Raw genomic sequence first — 17,278 nt, 5'->3', positions numbered from 1 at the left:
GTGCTCAGAGACCTTATGAGGAAGGTCATGGCCAATGGCAGTCTTTGGGGATGAGGGTCCCTGGGTCTGGGTCTTGCTGAAAAAGCACTTCTCAAGTGTGTTGTGAAGCTAGGCTGAGTGAGTTTGAGACCTGGAAGACTGTCAGACGTGGTATGCAATGAAAACACTGATGAGGACTTCTTGGAAGCTGTCCATTCCCTTTGCCAATAGGGACTTTCTGCTGGTTCCAATTTCTATGTCCTGTTCTTTCCCACCTCCAAAAGCATTTATAGTCTGCTCAAAGAGATTTTCCTATGAAGGTTAAAACTATGCAGGATGCCCATACTGCTACTGAAAACCACTAGGGTCCAAAACCAGACTGCTCTTTCAGGGATGTAGACCGGGTTTTCCCAAGAACTTGGCTAAGAGTTCATACTGACCAGGAGGCAGGTAGGCCTCCAGCCACAGGTGTTCTTGACTTCTTATTGAAGCTTCTGGAACATTTCTACATCTCTGGGCATTTGAGGCCAAATCTTAGCAGTACGAGGGGCATGGGTACACATGCTTAGCATAAGTCCTCTCAAGGCTGGGTCAGCCTTGAGACATAAGACTAAAGACAAAAGACTAAAAAATCCCGATTCACCAACTTAAATGACTTTAACATTGCTTGCCTCCTTTTTTACCTTCCTCTGACCACAAAACTGAGTAGTATCATGTTATTTTTTGTTAGGGAGGAGTGAAGGCATACTGAAAGGGAAGAGGAGATATGCCAAAGGAGGTATCCATATAAGTCTTGAACTTTAATGAGCTTTTCTTTTAGAGGGACTTCAGTGTGCAAGGTGCAGTATTTATATATATATATGAACCCTGTGATACAGTGGTTAAGAGCTAAGCTTTGAACTAAAAGATCTGCAGTTTGACAGTTGAAATCTATCAGCCGCTCCTTAGAAACCCTATGGGCCAGTTCTTCTCTGTCCTATAGGGTCACTATAAGTCATAATCAACTCGATGGCAATGGAATTGTTTGATCTGTGTGTGTGTGTATACACACACACACATTTATATATCTGATAATAGTGAACATCTACCTATGTGTATCTATTGTGTATATATTATAAAATAACAATCCAAATGAGGTTTATCAGAATTAATAATGCTAAACATTAAAGATATTATTCTTAACTACTCATGTATTAAAATTTATAAGTGTATTAGTATTTTGTAGAAAGTTTGAAGACTTTCTTCTAAGTTGATTATCTGTAGGCCTAACAATAGGGTATTTACTTCCGTAGGTAGGGTATTTTTGTTCTGTACGTATTAAGATGATATAACCATGATATACACTTCCCATGTCATTTATACAGCTAAAGTAGTTTTCCTTTTAGAGTTATCTTTTAAAAATTTTAAATTATGTTTTCTTTATCTCCATGGAAATTAAAGACAGCAGGTTTTTATTCAAAAATGAAAGAATTTATAAGTAATTATATTTTTTTCAACTGTGGAAGAGTCTGACTAGGTAGGTATTCTCCATCTCTGGCAATCTTTTAGATGACTACCTTTAAGGGATTTTAAAGTATAAATAGTATATATTAACTAAAAGCATGTGGAAGGTCTTAAGAATACCACTTTTATATTGGCAATCCTCAATATCCAGAAAAGGAAGCAATGTCTTTTTGAACTAATATTAATAACTCCTTTCCATTCTGATTTGGGGAGCGTAAATGTATTTGAGAATAGAATTAGAATTTAAAGCTGTTTTAAAAATTATCTAGGTCAAATTTTCCATTTTATAAAACCTTTTATACTACAATTTTTTTTCATTCATTGAACAAATCAGACTCTTCTACCCTTGTGTATGCAGAGCCAATGATGAATAAGACACAATCTTTATAGGCTAGTAGGTGAGATAATACAAGATCAGGAACAATCATAAAACAGAATAGCATGTACTGCATTAACATATGAGTAGTATAATTGAAATGCTGACGTTAGCCATTGGAAGAAAAGATCTTTTTTTAGCTGGGGAAAACAGGGAGAACTTCTCTGAATAGATGACAGTTAAATCGTGTCTTAAAAAAGGAATGTTTCCATAAAGAGGTATCACAGATGAATTCATTCAGATATTAGAAAGGGCTAGGTAACAGTGGAAAGTTTAGCAAGCTATAAAAATAACTTTTTTATAGTTATTTTTATACAGTGGAATGTGGGAAGGAGGAATTTCATCCTTATGTTGAAATCATCTAGATAAATGAATCCTCTTAGCAGTGATTTAAAAAGGGTAGTAGGAGGAGAAAACATGGATTTCTAGTGGTTAAATGCAAATACAGAGTGCTGGCTTATCTTGGAAGTAAGGTATGGAATCAGGGGAAAGGTCAGCCTACCCTTCGCTTTAATTCTATTAAGTCTTGAGGTATAGAAATCATGAAGAGTGTGAGATTTATATTAGAGAAAGGAGGAATAAGGGATTCATTCTCTTTAAGGGGACGCCCTGGTGGCACAGTGGTCAAGAGCTCAGCTGTTAACAAAAGCTCAGCAGTTCAGCTCCGCCACCTGTACCTTGGAAACCCTATGGGGCAGTTCTGCTCTGTCCTGTAGGGCCACCATGAGTTGGAATTGACTCAGCAGCAATGGATTTTTTGGGGTCCTTTTTAAGGAGGATGTAAAATTTCAGATGAAGAGAAGTAAGAGAAGACATGAGAATTAGAATTGGAGTAAATGACGGTGTTTTATGCTAAGAAACTCATGATTGCATAGGATACAATATAAACAGTAGGAGAGGGAGGTCATAAAAGAGGGCTGAGCGAGGTGAGAATAAGGGGAAATATGTGGAAGTTTATGAGATACTGGTTTAGTGGTGGAATTCTTACCTTCCATGCAGGAGACCTAGGTTTGATTCCCAGCCAACCCACCTCACGGGCAGCCATTGTCAGTGGAGGCTTGCATGTTGCTGTAATGCTGAACAGGTTTCAGGAGAGCTTCCAGACTAACACAGACTAGGAAGAAAGGCCTGGTGATCTACTTCAGAAAAATCAGCCAGTAAGAACCCTGTGGATTACAACTGTCCCATCCCGTTGTAAATAAGGTCTCTATGCAGCTAGCAACAACTTCAAAAACATGTGAAAGTTTAAATAACAAAGCTAACCCCAACCCCCAAAAAACCAAACTCATTGCCGTCAAGTCGATTCTGACTCATAGCGACCCTATGAGTCAAAAAGCTAACCCAGCAGAATGTAAATCTTTGAAATATGTAAGAGAATTGACCACAATGAAAGTTGAATGCTATTTCTAATTTGAAAGTACTTGGTAAAACCAACTAAATGACACATCACTGCTTGTATCTAAATTGACTTCACTGAAATCTTTTCATGGTGCCTCAAAGTATCTGATAACAGATGTTTACCTCAATCTTATGCGGTTACAGAGGATCATTTGTTTCTACTTTTCGTGGGATCTTTTCTGAGGTTTTATAAAATAAGAGTCAATGTTTATTACTGCTTTTACAGTTTCAAAAATTTTTGCATTAAGAAATTTTCGATTTACATTTAATACTGTAAGTTATTGGAGAAGGATTTTAAAAGCCTGCTCTCATTTTACCAGGTGGTGAAACCAAGGCCCAACTTGATTAAATGACTTGCCCAAGCATACCTTTATCTTTTAAGTCTTATGTTTTTTCTTCAGTATGAAAAAGCTTCTCTGGTAAAGCTGTTGAGTAAAGAGTATGTTATTTTGTTTTGTTTTGCTTTTTTTACTCATTGTGGGTTCTTAGAAACTTGTCAGGTATCTAAAGATACAGTCTATGAAAGGGTAAGTGAATTGCTGCTATCTTGCAGAGTTTTGGGCTTCCTTTTATTTGCTGCAAAACGAAACCCACTGCCGTCCAGTCGATTCTGACCATAGCAACCCTGTAGGACAGAGTAGAACTGCCCCTTAGAGGTTCCAAGGAGTGCCTGGTGGATTTGAACTGGTGACCTTTTGGTTAGCAGACATAGCTCTTAACCACTACACGACCAGGGTTTCCTTTATTTGCTGCACTCCTTTGATAATACCATGCTGCAAAGTTGTGAATAATTCACAAACTGGATAATTCCCTGTTAGAATAGTTGAGTGTTATCTCTATATTATTTAGTATCTACTCTTGGTAAATTTGAGTTAAAATAAGTTGTTTTAAATTAAATTTAGATCGGCAGTCAAGAAAATACCATTTAATCATTTTTACCCACGAAACACATTTTTTATTTAATCTTAATATTCTCTTAAACTCAATTTTCATTTTCCTAGAACATTCTTTACATTGAAATATTTAATATTCTGTTTAAATTTTCTGTCAGATTAATTTTGCATCTGTATCAGAAACCAAATGATTTGGTTGTTTTATTTACATAGCCAATTGAAATAGATATTGGTTGGTAAAGATACTGATTAGTAATGGGTATTTGAGAACTGTTCTACATTTCCTGTATTTTAATCAGCGGTTAGGTACTTTGACTTTAAAAAATATTTTTGTGTTTTGTTTTTTTCAGACAGAATTTTGAAATAAAACATGAATGCATGTTTTTCAAAGAAATATTTCAAATACAAACACATATTTTGGGGGAAATCTAGGCAGTACCTAGGTCAGAATCCAGCTTAGAATGGGAAATTTTAAATACTGGGTTCGGCAGCTATTTTCTTCCTTTAGAAATCTTCTTGATTAGGATCTCCAACTAGTGGATCAGGCATATACTGTAGCGCTCCAGAGTCGAAGCTGTCAGGACTATGACCTTTCTATTCTTTTCCAGAATTTCCAAAAGGGAGCATGGAATTCACAAGCAGAGTATATAGCCCCTTCTCACCGAGAAGTTGAAATACCTGATCTCGATTATATCACAACTGATTCTTTTTGGATAGAATACTTCTCATGAGTTTCTCCAAATGATCTACAGAGAAATTTGAGCCCCTGTAAAGAGTTTGGGTTCCATTCACAAAATGATTTATAAAAGTTTCATAACCTTTGTGTCATAATTAGACCAGGGTTGGCAGCGCTTTTTTTTTTTTTGGTAACACAGGTCTACTATTGAAAGGAATGGAATATTTTTGGAGGGGATAATATTTTGCCTAGTTGGGGTTTAAAGTTAGTGTTCCTGTCACGAAATCGATCATAAATGTTCATCTGTGAAAACCAGCCTTAGCTTAGAGGTTGTACAAAAACAGGCTGCAGTCTGAATTTAGCCCATGAGGCATAGTTTGCTGAGCCCTGTATTAGATAACAAATTACCACTATTCTGTTTTATTTTTGAAGTTGAACAAAAATCTGTGCTCTATTTATGTAACTCTTTGGAAAATACAGCATTCAAAGAGAAATTGGTCAGTTTTAAGGGTCAATCTAGTGAATGTCTAGTCTTCTGAGAATTAGTCAAGTTTTTAAATAAGAAAAAATTTATAATGGGCATCTTACTGCAGGAAAAATGAAGTCCATAATATATAATCCAGAGGATACAGAATATAGTGTATTTTTAAATACTGAGTATTCTGACTTATATGTAATACCCAGTGCTGCACAATTAATAAGTGCCTTTTTAATATTAAAATTTTATATTCAACCCATGCCAGTTTAAAGTTTTTTATTTACACAAGAAACAGAAGGCAAATTAAAAAGCAAAACATTTCTTAAAATGGCTAATATTTTAGTAGTTGTGAGAATGATGATGAGATTTCTACTTATTATCTTATCAAAGGTTTTAAAAATGAGTATCATTTAGGCAGTTTCATAATTAACATGCGAACCCACGGTCTACTCACATCTGATTTTTGTTTTTGTTGTTGCTTTTTATTTTTCTAGGATTTCTGTCTGTATAAGATATATTCATTTACTAGTAGTGAAACTTTGTCTGTACCGTATGGCTGCCTTGTTCCTAATGTGAATCATACACAACATAAATCACCCTCTGGTACAAGACTTACACCTGCCGTCGCACTCACAAAAGCGTCTGTCTGAGGATGTGACGTTTTAGGACTTGAATGTTTGGTGTTTCTTGGTTTGTTTTGATTTCATATTTTCATACATTTGGTCACTTTGCCTTTTATTTTTGTGTCCTTTCTTCCTGTGTTCTTCCCACCTTTCTGCTTCACCTTTCTTAGCAAAGATGAGGATTTCTACCTTCAACATACATTGTTGGTCTTGTGTTCTGTTTTTGTTAGGAGGGACAGCAGTGTGATAAAAGAGGAAATCAAAGCCTTTCTTGCCAATCGGAGGATTTCCCAAGCAGTTGTTGCACAGGTAACAGGTAAGAGCTAAAGAGCCCTTTATTCTGGAGTCATGTCTGATTTCTGCCTGCGGGTGCAGATGTTGGAATATTGCTTGCATTTCTGCATCATGGTGCAGATCTGTCAACTTAGGCATAATAATGTATGCCTGTGATTTAAAACCCATTGTGTCTGATATCATGGAATTTCTCTAGTGATTTTTTGTTCTTTTTATTTGTGCTAGTAAATTTTATACCCTTTATATAATAATTTTTATATAATAAGCACAAATTTCCCTGTTTTGTGGCTAAAAAAGGGTTGATCTAGTTTCTTTTAATTGTCACGTAGCTGTGACACATGCACATTCAACTGCTGTCTATTTACTACATTTTTAAAAGCTTGGAATCCTCCAAATTTAATCCCTCATTTTACCAATTAAAAAATGATTCATGAGGATAAAGGAAGTTGTGTTTTTAACTACTTTCCTGTATATGAAAACTTTCTTAAGCCATTACTGAGAAGATGAGAGTTAAATGGCTATTATCATTGTCTTCTCTTTGTTCTTTATTTCCCATCCCATTACCCTTGCCACCCTACCCCCACCCTAGTCCCATCCCTAATATGTGGTGTATATGTGCCATTCTGTATTCAGACTGCATTTTTTTAAAATGAAATTCTTAAATTTGGGGGTAGAATGTTGTTGGTATGTAGCCTCACTTTCTTGTATCTCAGTGATTTATAGGACCCTTAAAAAAAAATTAACTATGCCTTAGTCATTAGAGGAGCCAGAAACACTTTCAACTACATTTTGTAGGCAAAGATACAGTGATAGATATGAAAATTAATTTGCTCCTCTGCCTCCTTTTTTTTTTTTTTAACATGCCACTAGCAAGCTATGTTTCATCAGGCTTTTCAGCCTCTGTGTCTCAGTTTTATAACCTCTACAGTGAAATCCAAAATCAAATGAAATCCTTGACAACTTCAATATTTTTTCCATTTATCATGATGTTGCTTATTGGTCCAAAGGCTGTAGTCTTTGTTTTTTATCAGTAAGTGCTTCAAATTCTCTTTGCTTTCAGCAAGCAGGGTTGTGTCATCTACATATCACAGGTTGTTAATGAGTCTTTCTCCAATTCTGCTGCTGTGTTCTTCATATAATCCAGCTTCTCAGATTATTTGCTCAGCATACAGATTGAGTAAGTATGGTGAAAGCAGGAGTCAAGAAATCAGACAACATATGGCATTGGGCAAATCTTCTGCAAAAGATCTCTTTAAAGTGTTAAAAAGCAAATATGTCACTTTGAGGACTAAGGTGCACATGACCCAAGCCGTGGTATTTTCAATCATCTCGCATGCGTGCGAAAGCTGGACAGTGAATGTTTTAGTCATCTAGTGGTGCTATAACAGAAATACCACAAGTGGATGGCTTTAACAAAGAGAAGTTTATTTTCTCACAGTCTAGTAGGCTAGAAGTCGAAATTCAGGGCGCTGGCTCCAGGGAAGGCTTCTCTCTCTACTGGCTCTGGAGGAAGCTCCTTGTCATCAGCCTTCCCTTGGTTTGGGAGCATCTCAGCACAGGAACCTCAGGTCCAAAGGATGCGCCCTCCTCCTGGCACTACTTTGTTGGTGATATGAGGTTCCCAACTCCTTGCTTACTTCCCTTTCCTTTTACCTTATCAGAGATAAAAGGTGGTGCAGACCACACCTCAGGGAAACTCTGTTATATTGGATTGGGAATGTGACCTGGTAAGGGTATTACAATGCCACCCTAATCCTTTTTAACATAAAATTACGATCACAAAATGGAGGACAACTGCAGAATACTGGGAATCATGGCCTAACCAAGTTAATATACACATTTTGGCAGGGGGACATAATTCAGTCCATGACAGCAAATAAGGAAGACCAAAGAAAAATTAGATGCCTTTGAATTTTGGTGTTGTTGAAGAAGATTGAATATATCATGAACTGCCAGAAGAATGAAAAAATCTACCTTGAAGAAGTTACATCCAGAATGCTGCTTAGAAGCAAGGATGACGAGACTACATCTCACTTAATTTGGACATGTTATGAGGAATGACCAATCCCTGGAGAAAGATATGCTTAATAAAGTATAGGGTCAGAGGAAAACCTGCAATGAGGAGGGTTTACACAAGTGGCTGCAACAAGGGGCTCAGTCATAGCAGTGATTGTGAGGATGGCACAGGATGGGGCAGCGTTTCATTCTGTTGTACATAGGATTGCTATGAGGTTGATAATGAGTTGGAACCAACTCTACAGCACCCATCAACAACACTGAAATACTGGATTTGATCTTCAGCAGTACATTCCAGTCTTAAGATATTATTTCTGTCCCCCAGACATTGATACATACTAAAGCTAATTTACCTAAAAGATTGTTATTAACCATTAATTTAGTTAAAAAATGAAATGAGTCTTTATTTTCATCCTAAGAATCTAAGGTCTGCCAGTCTTCTGTAATATGTGTATGTGTGCACGTGTGTGTGCACGTGTGTGTACACATACACATAATATATTTTTATAAATGATACATGTCTTAGTTATCTAGTACTGCTATAACAGAAATACCACAAGTGAGTGGCTTCAACAAACAGAAGTTTATTTTCTCACAGTCTAGTAGGCTAGAAGTCCAAAATCAGGGCGTCAGCTCTAGGGAAATGCTCTCTCTCTCTGTCAGCTCTGGAGGAAGGCCCTTGTCATCAACCTTTCCCTAGACTAGGAGCTTCTCCTCCCAGGGACCCCGGGTCCATGGGACGCACTATTCTCCTGGCTCATGTTTCTTGGTGGTATGAGGCCCTCATGTCTCTCTGCTTGCTTCTCTCTTGTACATCTCAAAAGAAATTGATTTGAGACATAACCTAATCTTGTAGATTGAGTCCTGCCTCATTAACATAATTGCCACTAATCCCACCTTGTTAACATCATGTGAGTAGAATTTACAGGACACAGGAAGATTACAACAGAATGCAAAACATAGACAACCACACAATACTGGGAATCATGGCCTAGCCAAGTTGACACACATTTTGGGGGGAAAGTTCATAATAACACCTTTGTTCATGGTAAAAGACTAATTAAATGTATGTCTTTCAGTATAGAAATCTTAAAGAGAACACAAATTGTAAACAGTGTGTGAATTTAATTGTTGTAATCTTTAGGTATTCTTCAATAGCACATTTTTAAACAAGTTATTTCCTTTATCTTCAAGGACTTAGTTATGCTGCTAAAGACACTGTGAGAGCAAGTAAGCAGGTTTTACTGAAACCTACTGATGAGTGCTGTGAAAAGATGCAGTGTTGTTATCTAGCACTTTTACTTCAGCTCTAAGATTAGAAACAATAATATTTTCTAATTTGCCAGCCTAAAAAATGACAAAATTTTAGTGTTACAGGACAGCATCACAAAGCTGATTTTTGTCCTGGGAGGAGGGGAGAGCATGTCTGAATACTCTGCATCTTAAATCATCTTGGACTTTTGAAATACTAGCTTTGGAAACCCATCCAGTATTGATGCAGATCATAATAAAATACCTTAGAAAGGCATTCCTTAGGCATGTCTAAGAGCATTAGAAATACTGTAATGGGTTAAGCATGGTATATCAAATATTACCTTTTTGAAAAGGGAAACCCAGGGATATGTTCTAATGTCTAGTACTCAAATATAGGCCATGGAACAGCAGTTTTGGCATCAGCTGGGAGCTTGTTAGAAATGTAAAAATAGAGAGTACCACCCTAAATCTACTGAATCTGAACTTGCTTTTTAACCGGATCCCCCAGCTTTAGGTTTGAGACGTACTGCTCCAGGTTAGACCTAAAGTTAACCTATTGTGGTTAGCTTTCCTGACATTAATGTCAATGGATTAACAATGTTTAGCATTGCCTTACTAAGTAAAAGTCATCAGGATGCATCCTGCTGTTTTTGAAAATATATTTACATATTTATTTGTTTTATCACATGGTCCATCCTTTTTCTACCCCATACCATCTCCATATTGATACTTCCTGATTCTCTTCTTTTTCTTCTAGCCATTCAATGTTTGCTTCATATTTATTTGGTGTCTCCGAAAGGTGTGGTCTTAGTCATTTGCCCTTTCCCCAGACAGAAGAGTTCCTTGAATTCGTCTTGTGAAAGTTTCAGCTCCCTTGTGAAATTGCTTTATAAAACTCTCTTTTAGAGCTATAGATATTTGTCATCATCATCATTAAAACTTAAGCTGTCACTTCTTTTTTGATAACTCTTAAAGTTGCATATTTGAGCCTTACTACTTTAAGGGAAAAAAAATAACTTTTTTTGTATTCTGGTGTTATATTTCCTTCCAGTTCTCTTTTACGACATTTTTATTCAGGCTTCTTATCTTTTCAAACACTGCACATTTAAAATTGAATCTATTATTTTGTTCCCCAAACTGGTTTTCCTTCCCAATTATGTTGCTTTTGTCAGTGTTATAAATATTCTTCTAGCCTCTTAACTTAGAAAAAGATTAATGCTGTTTTCAGTATTGAATTTTATTCATCTTTATCCCTATTTTCCTATCTCCATAACAGCTTTCCCTCATCACTTCAGGTTCTGAGCCAAACTCTACCTTTTGCACTCTTAGCAGACAGCCTGTCTTCTTGCTTCTCCATCTGTTGTGAAGTCTTTAAGTTTCTTCCCTTTAACTCTTCTACTTATCTTCTGAGTGCTCTTTTTTCTTTTTTAAGATTTACTTCCATATTATTACCTATTTATTATATATTTTGTTATTTTTATTAACACCTTTGTCCCCTTTGTATTTTAAATATCTCCCTCTTCACTGATCCTTCTCCTTAACCTATGAACATGCTTGTCTTCCCAGCCTTAACATTTTTTCCGTTGACCCTACTTCTCTTTGGTTATTTTCCTTACTTATACTTAACCTTTTTTGGCAGGAGTTCCCAAGAAAGTAGTCTATGGTATTAACTTTTTTTTCCCTCTTCTCCTATCCCTCATTGACTTCATACTCTTGTATAATTTGAGTTCTACTGGCCCTACCAGTGTTTCGAAACTGCTTCTTCAAAGCTCATCTATGGTTTCTTACAAAACCAACCACCTCTAAGATTAAGTAAGAAAGAGTGCTTTGAACTTAACTCTTTCTTTCATTGTATATGTAAAGAAACAATGGTCCAAATAGTTTAAGTGATCTGTTCAAAGTCAAATAGTGACATTGTGGTAGAGTGGGACTCAGAACACACTTCGGACGTTCAATCTTTTATTCTTCCTACTCTATTGCAATTTATAAAGGCAATACAGAAATATTTGATGATACATGAAATACCAACACCACTTTAAATATCTTTTCTGTTTAATAATTACATATAACCAAAGCAAGTTATGTTGGATTCAGTGATATCTCAAATAATTTAAGTAACTATTTTGAATTGAAACAAATGAATTTTGTTGTATAATTTCTTTAAGTAAATATTCCTAGTGTAATCAATATGATCAACATAAAACAATTTTATGCATTTTAGATTGAATTTTGTTGGAAATTTTTTTAAATAACATTTGATATAAGTGATTAAAGAAAATATAAACCCCAATATGTTATGTTCTTTATATATGTTTACATTTCTTCTAGCAAAATGAGTTTGTCTGTCTTAAAAATGAAGATTCCTACTTATAAGCCATCTTTTAAAAGAAAAATGTTTTTGTTTTTGTAAATATTTATTCTGTTCAGTATTTGAAATCCAGTATGGTCTTACTTCCCACCCTAACCACAGGATTTGGTGCTATTAAAATCATTTTCCCCCAATTTCACCCTTGTACTACTTGTTCTTCCCCTTCATTCCTAAACTAAAAGCATGCATTTATCCTCCCTTGATCAGAAATCTTTGATTTGGTACTTCATTGTCTTAAAAATGAAACATCTTATAATCTGACTTCCAGCCTTCTTTTTTATTGCCATCTTCTATTTGGTATACTCCCTAGCTAAATTCACTTACCGTTTCCAGAATTCTGCTCACTTGGATGCTTCAAAATTGTTGGTTGTACCTAGGGTGCCTTTCTCCTCCTCATCTCAGCTTCATCAATTCCTGTTTATCAAGATTATCTCATTCTGCCTTCTTTGATCACTTTAGCCGATGCCAACTATTTATTTATTAGTTACACTTAGTTCACTACCCTGAGGTTTAGTACTCATTTCAGTTATACATACTAGCATAATATCAAATGCAATAACCTCTTCTTATTTATCCCCAGAGAATCTAGCATTGTGTATGTACTCTGAACATTTTATATTTACCTAGCTGCCTTGTAGAATAAAGGAACTGACTGTTGGTGATGCCAACACCAAGTTACATGTGTGAACAATTGTCCAGCATGACAGTGTCCAGTAGTGCTCCCTTTCCACAAGTGTTCATTTGCTCAAGAAGTGCTACATGAATTTCTGTCCTTAAGGAACTCACATTTTTCTTTTGTCTACTTTAATTTAATTATTTATATAAGGCAGGGGAAAGAAGAGAAGAGAGGATGGTTGATAACCGGAATGGTTCATTTTCCTATTGGGCAGGTTACTGAATTCATGTGTTTCTCATGTATCCTTGATTGTGTTACATTTTTTCTCCCAGCCCATCCAGCTATTATGCTGAAATCAGTTGCGGGGCTTCTCATTCTAGAGACGAGATCTAGCTAGAGAATACTGTGTTAGAACAAAAATAAAGTCTGGCCCTCATAATTGGCACACCTAGGGTAAAGTGTGCCTGGTTAAGGGATCATGTAGGCATCCAGAAGTCATTCACTAGGGTACCAGATCAGTATATCATAAAACAAAACAAAATAAGCCCATTGCTGTCGAGTTGATTGCAACTTATAGTGACCCTATAGGACAGAGTAGAACTGCCCCGTAGAGTTTCCAAGCAGCAGCTGGTGGATTTCAACTGCTGACCTTTTGGTTACCAGCCATAACTCTTAACCACTGTACCACCAGGGCTCTCCTGATCAGTATAAAGATACATTTTTTTTTTTTTTGTCTTTAAACAAATTAGTCAAATGTATCTTAGAGGAATATCTGCTTGATGAAACCTACCCTAAAATGTAGTTTAGGACGTGGTGCTCCAGAATCTTGCCTTGTAATGAACTCTTTTTAAAAGTTGATTAAGTTCAGCTCTAATATGTGAAGTAATGAAATAAATCAGCCTTTAGATAAAAATAGAACGAGTGGTGCATAACAAAACAAGATGCTAAATGAAAAAGTGTGTGAGGTGCAAAATTATAACACATGTTAATGTTCCAGAAACAAATACAGAGGTTTCTTTTTATAGATTTGGAGGATTTGTATGATAAACAAGAAGTTCATGGGTGGGGTCTGTATAAATAATATCCCACTGATAGGAAAAATGACAGTATAAACAGGATATAATAACAGTGCCTGCTAAATTTCCCAGCATGTTATTTGTAGCTGCTTTCGCAGTCGCAGCTTCTCCCACCGAGGGTGGAATTTTACCTCTCTAAGAGGTCAACCAGAATTCTAAATTCTTACTAACAATGGTAGGGGTGGTGAGAATAGCCTTTTGTTTTAGTAATAAACATGTGTGTTCTGCATTCACTTTCAAGGTAAAACATTTTCCTGCATCTTCCAGCGGTTTGTTCTTCATTCTAACAAGTGTGTTTATTCCCAAAATATTAGGCTGTTTTAGAATTCCTAAAACATGATTTTTTTAAAAAAATGAACTATCTGGGGAAAATCAAGAGGGTAGAATAAACGAGTAAATGAGTAGTGCTTGAGTGGGTGTGTATCAGCCAAAGAAATATAGTAATTGGATTCATGTTCTCTTTAATAAACTATGGAGGAAGGAAAAAAAATTACCATCTCTGAAATTTAAGGAATTTATCAGAATTCTATTGTTTTCTTGAATCATGGTAGCATAATAGAAGAGCAACAGAATACCAAGGTTCTAGTCCTTCTGCCACTAAATAGGCTTGTGACCCTGGAGCAAGTCGTTTAGTTTCTCCGAGCTTCAGATTGCTTGTTTATAAAATGAGGGGCTTTGACCAGATATTTTCTGAGTGCCTTTTCCAGTGGTAACATTTTAATGTGTTTTAAACTGCAATTACATTTAACAGGTGTGTGTCTTATATGTATTTCATGATTTTCTCTCCCAAAATGTAAGAATTTGTGTAAAAAAAAATTCTGAATTGTACTCACATCACCTCCCTTTTTAAATTTACCTCTAAAATGAAGAATAAAAATATTGTATGTCTAATGATAATTTCTTTACATAGATGGATATATATTGACCCTCCTCCTAGTTGGAGAACTCGAGACCAGATATTAAAAACCAACTAAAGTGTCAATATATTTTTAAAAGCTTTTGGCATTGTCGCTGTCAGATTACCTCTAATTTGTTTTTTTCAAAACAATTAACCTAGGATACACTTGAGACTCCTGGGTTTATTATTCTTCAGTTATCTCCCTGCTAAGTTTAGTCTTAGAAATGAAAATGAAAAAAAAAATTATATGAGCCCCAAAATGCTCATCTAAAATTATTAAGAAAAATAGGGTGCTATTTGATAAATGGGTAAAGGTGTTGGTGAAAATTTACTGCAGATATTTATCCAATACCCCATGTTCTCTGGCAAGTACTGTGCCATGGCAACTGTGTTTAAAAAAAAAAAAAAAAAATTGATGGGTACAAATGAGAAAGAATCTTGGAAAAATTACAACAGTATATTTCTTGGTCTGGCAGAATGATTGTAAGTAATTTTTAAATTTCTATTTTATTTGTGCAGTTTCTAAAATTTAAAAAAATATTAGAAACTCTAAGCACTTCAATTTATTTCTTGGAATGGGGACAGTTAATAAATGCAACAAAATCTAATTAAGAGATTGTCTCGCCTTCTTGTCAAACCCAGTTTTGTGTTTGTTTCTTTTTTTCTTTCCATGTGGCTCAGGAAATAACCCCGCCGCCACTGGAAGATAAGTCGGAGGAAGGTTAGCTCCATTTTCTATTAATTACATATCAAATCTAAAGTGACCATAAGTGAAAAGATAACAGATATGCTAGACATGAGTATAGTTAAAGAAATTTGGGTAAAACTAACATTTGGTAGTCCATATACTTCCTTTGAACTCTCAGGTATCTAAACTCTTGAGAAGCATGCTGAACGTGAGCTCAGACTCATACCAGCTTGGCTTAAGTAGTTTGAACATTATGAATCACCAGATTTTAAACCCATCTTCTAATTTATCTACTTCTACCACTCAGTGTTTCCTCTAATTTTTAATTTATGCCAAAAAGAATTTGCTACCTGAGCAGAAAACTCTGAAGAACACAGAAATTTATCTGGCATATTTAATGGCATGCATAATGATTTATGTTACATGATTTTTTCCTTCTTTCATTCTAAGACCCAGCCTGCTGATATTCCATCTACTTGATTCTATCCCAATGAAACACATTTAGGGTGGAGATGAGTCCTAAGATAGAAGCCCCCTGTGGAAGTCAGTACCTGGGATGGGGATGACTCTATTTCTTTTGTCTAGGTAAACAAAAGAATAGAGACTGAACTTGGGAAGGAGTTTGATGGTTATAGTAGCTAGAATGGTTACAAGATTTCTATGAAATAGCTGTGGGAAGAAGAGAGAAGCTTTTTTGAACAGCTCTATCTGTAACTCGGGAAGAACAGGTGTTCCTAGTTCTTCAGCATGGTGGATTTTCCTGCTTCTGCCAGCAGCTTGTTCCCCCTTGTAACAAGTATATCTATTCCCAAAATATTGGTAAATCAGGACTATTCTTATTTAAGTTTGGTTGGCCTCATAATGTTTCAAGGGAATGAACATTTTAATGCAGAAAGGGAGAATTTTGGAATATGAATGCCTTTGGTGGAGGACAGGACTAGTTAGGAGCTTTTAGGTGGCACTGAAATACTTCAAACCTAGGCAGTTGTGGGGAGAGGGCAATAATGTGTTGGAAGATAGGAGAGGAGCAAGGAAAAAGACTGGCAGAAAATAAGTGTTATTGAAATTTTTATATACTTCTGGCCTTGCCACTTATTCTCCCAAACACCAACTGAAATAACAAAAAGACAACCGAATTAAAAAATGGGCAAAAGATGTCAATAGACATTTCTCCAAAGAAAATATGTAAATGGCCAATAAGCACACAAAAAGATGCTGAACATCATTAGTCATTAGGGACTAAATGCAAATCAGAACCACAATGGTGAGGATGTAGAGAAATTGGAATCCTCATACATTGCTGTTGGGAATGTAAAGTGGTACAGCTACTGTGGAAACAGTTTGGTAGTTCTTCAAAAAGTTAAACCTAGAATTACAATATGACCCAGCAATTCCACTCCTAGGTATATACCCAGAAGACTTGAAAGCAGGAACTCAGCTGCTTGTAGACCGATGTTCATTACAGCATTATTCACAATAGTGAAAAGGTTTAAACAGCCCGAGTGTCCATCAGCAGATGAATGGATATATACAATGGGATATGTCATGGATTGAATTGGGTCCCCCCAAAATATCTGTCTGCTTGGCTGTGCTAGGTCATGATTTCTTTGTATGATTGTCTCCCATTTTATCTTCTGATGTGATTTCCGTATATGTCGTAAATCCTGTCACTATGATATAATGAGATGGATTAGTGGCAGTTACACTGATGAGGTCTACAAGATTAGGTGGTGTCTTAAGCCAGTCTCTTTTGAGATATAAAAGAGAGAAGTGAACAGGGAGACATGGGAACCTCACACCACCAAGAAAGCAGTGCTGGGAGGAGTGCGCATCTTTTGGGCCTGAGGTTCCTGTGCTGAGATGCTCCCAGACCAGGGAAGACTGATGACAAGGACCTTGCTCCAGAGCCAGCAGAGAGAGAAAGCCTTCCCCTGGAGCTGATACCTTGAATTTGGACTTCTAGCCTATTAGACTGTGAGAGAATAAGCTTCTCTTTGTTAAAGCCATCCACTTGTGGTATTTCTGTTATAGCAGCACTAGACTAAGAATATTATTCAGCCATAAGAAGAAATGTAGTTCTGATACATGCTGTAACATGGGCGAAGTTTTAAAACATTATGCTAAGTAAAATTTAAAAAAAAA

General features: G+C 36.1%; 1 protein-coding gene across 4 annotated transcripts in view; it reads left to right on the top strand.

The window, feature by feature from the left end:
- Positions 1–17,278, top strand: part of HMBOX1 (homeobox containing 1) — a 292,062-nt gene that overhangs the window by 150,293 nt on the left and 124,491 nt on the right. For all 4 annotated transcript variants that reach the window (XM_049865706.1, XM_049865705.1, XM_049865704.1 and 1 more), the window contains exon 4: positions 6,157–6,242. In XM_049865706.1, coding sequence (XP_049721663.1) covers positions 6,157–6,242 — 86 coding nt within the window. The remainder of the gene's footprint in view (positions 1–6,156; positions 6,243–17,278) is intronic.

This window comes from Elephas maximus, chromosome 22 (genome assembly GCF_024166365.1).
Source record: "Elephas maximus indicus isolate mEleMax1 chromosome 22, mEleMax1 primary haplotype, whole genome shotgun sequence".
Lineage (NCBI taxonomy): Eukaryota > Metazoa > Chordata > Mammalia > Proboscidea > Elephantidae > Elephas > Elephas maximus.
Note: the sequence above shows the minus strand (reverse complement) of the source record. Positions and strands in the feature narration are given on the sequence as shown.